Below are 8665 nucleotides of genomic sequence, written 5' to 3'. Positions count from 1 at the left end.
AAAAAGAATCAGTCTGATGCATGCACCTGACACGGAAATTTTCAGCCTGAAGCTCTCACATAGCAGTTTTTAGCAAGGTGTTATTCTCAGTGGATTCCTAATGGGTCTGTTTACTCTAATGAAGCTCACAATATCAAATACAGTAATCAAATACTCCATGATAAATTGACATCCCCAAAGAATTAATTAACAAACATTTTTCAAACTGTGAGTAAGTGACCTTGTCAGTTCACAGCTCTAGACAATTTTATTTACTTGCACCATCTTTTCTCCTCATCTAGGTAGTTTTCTGGTTGTGACAGATGAGACATGAGATCTTCAGCTTCCAGGCTTTCAAGTTTTTCTTCAAGAGATTCATTATGGAATCGGTAAGAAAGAAGAAAGACCAATGTCTGAATAACAGGTTTAAAATATAAAAAGCAAGTAAAAAAAAAAAAGTAGAAAAGACCCCAAATGAATTGTTTTTATCAATTGCAATATTGCTACTTTGGACGTGACCACAGAGGTGTTTATCAGAAAACATCTAGCCTATTGATCCTTCCGAGGATCAAAAAATTCAACCAACCAGTAAATCCTTACAGAGCACTGACTGCCCATGCATGTACTGGAGCAAACAATAATACTTATGATGTATTTTGCTTTGCTTTGCTTTGCTTTCATAAATTTCCAAGTTGGCTGGGGAGGGCAGGGTATAAAAAGGACACTGTAAGTCCTCTCAAGTCATCCAGATCTGGTAACAGATGTTGTTTTAACTTTGCAAACAACACATCTGTGAGATCAGCCCAAAAACTCTGTGGCAGGTTTTGTGCGGGGGCTTGAAAGACAAGGGACTCTCCTCTTCTTGTGATGCAAAACACAGAATAGCACACAGTTGTCTAAATATGCTTTTGTTTATTCAGTCTCTGGATGGTGAGTGCTCTTGTTTTAAAGTTTCTGCTGTATTTGATTGAGCCAGTAGAATGACATTTGGATTGCCTGACTTGAACTCCCTACAACAACATTTGCAGTACAGGCAATGGTTTGCTTTGTACCTGGTGCTCTGGATGGAGCTCTCCTGGCACAGGTCACTGCTCTCTACCCAGCAGCATGAGTCTTTCATCTTCTCTTCTTCCCTGGGGAAAGGGTTCACCATACTGCACTCTAGTCCAGCCAAGGGGGGTGAATCATTGCTGCTGATCTGAAAATTGAATAAATCTTCCTTTGGTGTGTTTGCTTTTTCACACGGTTATGCATATTTTTGCTTTTTAAGCCCAGGATGCCTGAATAAGCGAGAGTCCAGATGTCAGACAATTATCTTTTGAAAAGTATGAAGCAATTAAGCTGGGTATTTCCACTTGATTTTGAAACAAGATTTAGTTTTTATGTCCTACTTCTCCCAGATTTTCCTGAAAGAATAAAACAAAGCACTGTCACCAACAAACAAATTAGTGGTAAAATCACTGAAATGAATGAAACCTTATTTCCTGTGTATTTGTCTTGACTAAAGCTCCTGCGAAGGTGCAAAACATCAGTGGGACATCTACAGGGTCTTCTTCCTACACTCATTCTCTTGATAAAAAGCAAAATGAGGGCAAAGCTTTTCTGTCCATGAGGGCAATAAACATGTTTTTCCATTCCTCATTTTTATCTTCCCTCAAAACTTGTGTAACTACAGAATTTTGACAGCTTTCTTGCTTTTCTGTTGAATTGTCTGGCATTGGCAAAGTATTAAAAAAATTATAAGGATGGATGGGCAGGTAGTCATCTTCTACTGTAGTCAATGGAAAACCAGTTAACTTAGGAAGTGGCAAGCTCATTTTCAGTGGCCTAAAATGGTTAAAAATAGAAGCACATGACTATCCAGAGAGAAGAGCTGCTATGATGAAATTCTAGACTGATCTTCTGAAGCTCTTTATTTCATTTAGCATCAATTGAATACAGACTTGATGGACTAGGTCCATATGGCAAGACCAATTTCCAAAAGCTTCCAGACCCTTTCAGCTGTCCTGAGATTTAAAAGAACACCACAACTATGACAATCAAATGTCTGCTTTAAAAGACAGACCCTAATTTTAAAATGGAGGCACCTTTGCTTCATGCTTTGAGCTTTAAAGCAAGTAATATTTTTTTAAAACTAAAGAATTAATAATATTTATTCAACACTATAAGCCAGCCTTTGAACCTCAGCTCAGTAGATCCATACATGTGCACATTTATAAGATTATCTTAGAAGAGATGTGGCAGGGTCTTGATCTCACTTCTCCCACTAGATACTGTTCAAGTTCTGACAAATTCATAAGAGGTAGATGGGCAAAAAACAAACAAACAAACAAAAAAACTAACAAGCAGATCTCTGTCCTTTATATTTTCATATCATGAACAACAAGCAGAAAGTCCTTTTATTTGCTTTCCAATCCTTTTTTTTCTATCCAATAAAATGCTGATGAAATTGTTTGGCCTGAAAGACCTTCTCATCCTTTAGCTGTTTTTTAAAACTCATACAATAAAATATACAGTAAAAACACTTTGTCCTGCTATAGCACTACTCAGCTGAGATCCCAGTGTGCTTTCACCCAGAAAAACAAATGTAATTGTCTGCATTCCACAGATAGAGAAACAAAGCACATAGCAATAAAATGCCATGTCACAGCTGTGAATGGCAGCTTGAGAACAAGATACCAGGTCTACAAAATCTTTATTTAGTTTTCAAATTTCTTCCCAGGTTCATTTTGCCCTGAACCATCAGTTTCACTTCAGACAAGATGCATATTGCCATCAGCATATATCTAGCAGCTTAGCTGGATGTAGCTTAGAACAAGAAATGTGCCTGGAGAATGACAAAGCCATGTCATTTGCAGAGGGAAAGAGAAAATATTGAAATGTTTGCAGTGCGGGTTGAGGCTTTATTTCATTCTCTTCTTGTTTTTGGAGAGCCTGCTATGCCAGCTGCCCTGCAACATGTTCATTTTTGCAGTATCAGTTACTGATCTTAGTCACTGCCATTTTCTATAATAGAAAAAAAATGTATTCAGCAACTACTGATTCCTGCTTTATAAGGACTCTCATTTTCTCTAAGTTTAATCACAGAGTACTCCTTCATGCTACTTTGGCCTTGTCTTGCTCTTTGCAGCCCTTGCTCTTTGCAGCCCTTGCTCTCATGCCAACCAACGTTTAACTCCTCTGGTTTCCTGCAAATATTTCTGTCATGCTCTTCCCAGTGATCTTGCAAGCACTCAGACAGGATAACCATGGATAACCAGGAGAACCGCTTACAGCATCAGTGGGTGACACTGGGCCATCAGCTCTGTGGGGCCAACAGCAAGCAAAAAGCTAATGCTTGCACCACAGGCAAGGGTTAGATTTACCAGAGGTTCCTATGATGTTCCCAAGAGTTTGACCTCTTTCACAGCTCCAAAATATAGTCCTCATTGAAGAATATGCTGCTATTTTTTTTTTTTTATATTAAGATCTCTTAAATGAGCATCTCTAACAACAAAAGACCCTGCCTGAAATAAAAGCACCACATTTATCACATCTGCATCAAAAAGTGAGCATGTCTCCTGTCACCAGCCTGCTACCCCTTGCTGCAGGCTGATGTTTTGCTGTTTTTTTGTTGGAGGATGCAGCGGTTCCAGGGCCACTCTTGCTGTTGTTACTGTGAGCCAGGAATGCCATTATGTGTTTGTCCGCATGGCTCTTGATCTTGCATGACAAAACCAAAACAACAAAGGCAAAACTGAATCAGTAATTTAGTTGGCTTAATCTTGTGTAATTCAATGCTCTGATCTGTTTTCAGTGTTGTTTTCAGCTGCCCTTTGAGATAACTGTTTGGGCTTACTCATCACTCAGCTAAGCTCCTTGCACAGAACATCCAAGATATATCATTCAGTTCTGTGCTTCTAAAATTTTGGTTTCTGATTTGGTACATACAGTGTTAAAAATGCAATTGTTACCAACATGTCATTTATAATGAGAACACAATGGATTCTCTTATTGCTATCATATTAATATTAAAAGAATGCAAAAAGAACCTTTTGTTTAAGCCAATGTTGCTAGTGCTAAAAGGGTATTAAATGAATACTGTAGTTTCTAAGACAGCTTCTTATGTTTTCTTAACTAATTTCAAATACCAGAAGAAGAAAAATGCTTTGAAATGCCAGTATGAAAATTGAAATCAGCTGATTCTTTTATTCAAAACAGTCACAGTGTTAACAGAAATTGTTGATGCAGTTCATCTACATGAGCCTTACTGCTAGATACTGTAGCTTAAAAACAGAGTTGCAATCAGTATGTTTGCTGGATATGGATATTTGTTTTCTTCATGCAGAGAAATTATTTAGATATGAATGGTTTTCCTTGTCTGGAAATTTACATGACTTTCTGTCCAAATAACATAATAATTTTAAAAATTTGTTTGCAAATGTCAAATCCAACTGCATTCTTTCTCAAGTAAAACAGTTTTGCAGTTTACCATGCAAGTTTCTTTCAGCAAATTAGCACCAGTCACAATGTGTGATGTAGGTTTTGCTGTTTAAAATAGACTTCGCCTTTTCCTGTGAGTACATCATGCATTTATGTGATATTAAAAGCTCAAACATGCTGCAGGTTAGAATATGTAGCTTTTACATTCCATACAAGGTTCAGTGAACTGACGGGACTGTCCTCTGAGGGTGAAGGTCCTCCTGGTTGAATATTTCCAGCTGCAGCATGAAGGAGTGGTACTCCATATCCTTATATAAATTGGGTGGTTCTGTTAAATATAACAAAGCTATGGGAGTTCCATTAACAAAAAAGGCTTCCTGACTTTCAACACAGGAGCTATTTCAAAATGAGCAGCCAAATTCATTCTGCTAAGATTTTTGTTAATTTGAATCTCCTTTTATCTTCTAAACTCGTCACTCATCTCAAAGGAGAAGAACTGAATAGGAAATATTTGTGCATGTTCTAATATTTAATGCTATAAATCTAAATGAGCATTTCTCATTAATTTTGTCAGAAGTCGCCTGAAAATAAACTTACTGAAATGTAACAACAGCAATGGGCATGTACATGTTTTCCCAGGAAAGCTCAATCCAACAGAACAAATGCATTCTTCTGGGGGATCAAACTCTATGGCTGCCTTGTGCCCCATAGAGTTCCCATGCAGTAGGTTGGGGTAACAAAGTGGATGAGAAATGATGCTGAGTGCTGCATTTAGCTAAAATGTATGAATATAACACCAAACTACAAATCTGTCCAGAATATCAGTGTAGTAGAGTAGTATAGCCTAAGGGTATTTTCCTGATGGTTCTTAGTGCTCCACTACTTCTGTTACTATTCTGATACTCTCTATGTTCGTGAAGATGATGAAGAGCATAACAACTAAGTAGTTAACCAAGACATATGACAGGCTGAGAGAGCTGGGGCTGTTCAGCCTGGAGAAGAGAAGGCTCTGAGGAGACCTGAAAACAGCTTTTTAATGTCTAAAGGGGAGCTAGAAGAAAGAAAGAAACAGACTCTTTAGTAGGGTCTGTTGTGATAGGATGAGGAGAAAGTTTCAAGCTAAAAGAGGAATGATTTATATTGTAAGGATGTAAGGAAAAAGGTTTTTACTGTAAGTGTGGTGAGGCACTGGAGCAGGCTGCCCAGAAATGTAGTGAATGCCCCATTCGTGGAGACATTCCAGGCCAGGCTGGGAAGGGCTCTGAGCAACTTGCTCTGGCTATAGGTGTACCTGTTCAGTACAGGGGAGTTGGATTAGTGGCCTCTACGGTTCCCTTCCAACTCAGACAATTTGTTGATTCTATGATTCGATGATAGACACATTGTGATGATTTGTTGCTTTCACTAAACATTAATGTCTGATCCACACCAGTTTTCTCCACAGTAACAGCCAAGATGGGAGACTCAGAAGTAAAGAAATGAGTGTAGGTGCAAAGTGCATAACCTCTTTGAGGGAAAAAAGGAAAAATATATATTTGTCATGAGGTCCTGGCATGATGATGTCCATACTGACAAGGGAGAGACATCCATGGAGCATCCATGTGCACAGCCATTTCCTTCCCACCTCACAGCTCACTCCACTGCCCCATAGCAGTTTGCATGTTGTGTGGGTGGCAGCTTGCCTGAGCATGTCTGGCACCATTTTTGTGCCTGGCCAGGGTCACACTAGGTTCCCAAAACCAAAAGGCAGTCAAACCTGAGGTGCCTGTGAGCCTGGGTGGCTGCAGCAGTGTCTGAGGCCTCATGGCCTAAGGCTGCTCTGTGTGATCACAGCTGTCAGGCAAGGCCTGAATTAGGAAAGCAGGGCCACAATCTCCCCTATTTGTCTCCTGGTCTCCAGTGGACAAATAATTCTTCCATTCAGTCTCGCACCACTGTTTGTGGGGCTGAAGACGTAAGGAGCTGTGTGAGCTGCTCACCCCTGGCCCAGATGGGTGGTGGTTGAAAGTTGGCAGTGTTGACGAGTCATCGTCACCTGATGACTAGTGCTTGGCTCATGTGAATGAACTGTTGATCTCAATCTAAATATAAGATGACTGGAGTACTATAAAACGAAAAATGCCGTGGCTGCTACTCAGCTGATTGCAAAACACCTGTGTTAGTAATTTCTGCTGCTGTTGCTATGCTGGCCAGCCTCTCCCTGAGCACGGTATCACAAATGCTGCAGAAATGCTACCAACTTGCTGAGGTGCAAGAGCTTAATTAACTCTCCTGTTGGCAAACACAGTAAGGAAGGCCAAGGGAATCAAATGGGTTTGTAGACTGAATCACTGGGTGGGATGGAAATCAGAACAACTTCCTTAACTGCAATGCATTGTCAGTCAACAGCCATGTTTCCAGGGCTGCTTGCACCCTGCTTCCCCATTCCAGCACATCCAAGGATGGACACACAATGCCTTTCCCTCTCCAACTGGGAGAAAAGCACAAGGTGAGGCAGCACAGCCTCCCCCGGCCCAGGCAAAGGCATCCTGAGAGCAGATGCTGTGAAAGAGAACTTTTACATCCTGCTGATCATTCTATGCCATTTGTAATGCAAAACAGTGATTTCAGTTAGTGACAATATATAGAGAGGTGCATCTTACACATTTAGAAGTGAATCTCAAATGCTCAAAACAGGAAACGTGGTTAAATCTGAAATCTGCTATGCTAGCTGAAACAGTTATATAATTTGACTAGTTAAAATGCAAGCAAGCACATTTTGATAGGCAAGTTGCATCTTTTTTATTATTATTATCATGATATTAATTAGCTAATCCCTCTTCCAGTGAGTTTAAATGGAGATAATATAGCCTAAAGAGGTCATGCCCATAGGGTTATTTTCTGTATGAGCATTTGTATAGGAAAAGATCAAATGCTGCTTCAAAGCAGCAGAACTGAGTACCATGTTCCCTTTAATAAAGTGAACAATTTAAGAACTGTCAAAATATCAGACTAACATGCAATTATGATCGGTAGCATCTGATCTTCCTTTTTCATCTTTCAGCCTTGTTCTGTTGTCTTTATTTCCTGCATTCATTCTACTTTTTATGTAGTTGGTATTATATCTTAGAATACTTTTTTTTGCCTGATAAGGAAACTTACGCTTAGTGGTTGTTGCCTAGCCACGCCTTCATTTTGCCATTCTTGGCCGCTCCAGTTTCCCTGCCTGTCTTCTTCCCTACTATGTTGAGAATGTTCTTTGATTCTGCAGTTCACATTTTCTCTAAATAGTATGAAAGAACTTATCCTCACTGCAATCTGTCCACACTCTTCATGTCAGAAGCCATTTTCATCTCCTTGCTCTCTCTTCCTCCTCCACTGCACTTAAGAACACGATCATCAATTGATTTTCTTCCTACCTTCTCCATTTGCTCTCTCAATCTTCTTTTTTCCTCTCGCTCCACTTTTTCAGTGCAACTCCTACACGCTTCTTTTCTCAGCAACCTCCTCCTCCTGCCCACTCTACCTCAACTCTCCCAGCGTGCAGTACTGGCCAGCCCTGAAATCTGGCTCCTACGAAGCAGGATGCATCCTATTCTTAACCCTATCTCTATTCCTATCCTTGTCTCCACTCCTATTCCTGTCTCCATCCCTATCCCCATCCTCATATTCATCCTCATCCCTATCCCTATCCATATATCCCCATCCTTATCCCCATCCCTAATTAAATTCCTATTCCCACCCATCATAATCCCAATCCCCCCATCCCAATCCCAGTCCCAGTCCCAATCCCTATCCCTATCTCTATCCACCCCTACCCAGCAATGTGCAGGCAGCACCACATCTTGGGAGCACTGGTCATGTTTTTGCTGACAGGGCTGCATGCAAATTCTGCTAAGGAAACCATTTGTATTGGTTTATATAAAAAGCAGGTCTCTCATTTTAATGCTTCCTCAGGCATTGCAACATTTTATTGGTATATTAAACTATTACTGAGAGTTTTGTTAGAATGACATATACAGGGTGCTGAAGTACAGGAGTAGGTGCTGACACACAGAGCCTTGGGCTGGACACATCCATATCACATCGCTCATTTTCAGCTGTTCAGATGTCAGAGTCATGAAATTCGGGGCTTTTGTGGAGAGAATCCCTAAAACAAAGAGAAGGAAAACCCATAGTAAGGCTCAGTAAATCAGACTGAACTGACCACAATGACTTGAGCCTCCTGAGACCCAACCCCATATAAAAAGGAACATATGGGCCCTAACAATCAAGCATTAAAAAA

General features: G+C 40.2%; 1 protein-coding gene and 1 long non-coding RNA gene across 4 annotated transcripts in view; one reads left to right on the top strand and one right to left on the bottom strand.

Moving 5' to 3' along the window:
• ASAP1 (ArfGAP with SH3 domain, ankyrin repeat and PH domain 1) overlaps nt 1-8665 on the top strand; it is a 166043-nt gene that overhangs the window by 48602 nt on the left and 108776 nt on the right. For all 3 annotated transcript variants that reach the window (XM_010709318.3, XM_010709319.3, XM_010709317.3), the window contains exon 2: nt 282-368. In XM_010709318.3, coding sequence (XP_010707620.1) covers nt 310-368 — 59 coding nt within the window. In that variant the 5' untranslated portion in view covers nt 282-309. The remainder of the gene's footprint in view (nt 1-281; nt 369-8665) is intronic.
• Nucleotides 8321-8665, bottom strand: part of LOC109366897 — a 1128-nt gene continuing 783 nt past the window's right edge. Inside the window, exon 2 of the long non-coding RNA XR_002113585.2 lies at nt 8321-8530. This is a non-coding gene — a long non-coding RNA (uncharacterized LOC109366897). The remainder of the gene's footprint in view (nt 8531-8665) is intronic.

Source organism: Meleagris gallopavo, chromosome 3, assembly GCF_000146605.3.
Source record: "Meleagris gallopavo isolate NT-WF06-2002-E0010 breed Aviagen turkey brand Nicholas breeding stock chromosome 3, Turkey_5.1, whole genome shotgun sequence".
NCBI classification, from domain to species: Eukaryota; Metazoa; Chordata; class Aves; order Galliformes; family Phasianidae; genus Meleagris; species Meleagris gallopavo.
This window is presented reverse-complemented; position numbering and strand designations above follow the sequence as displayed.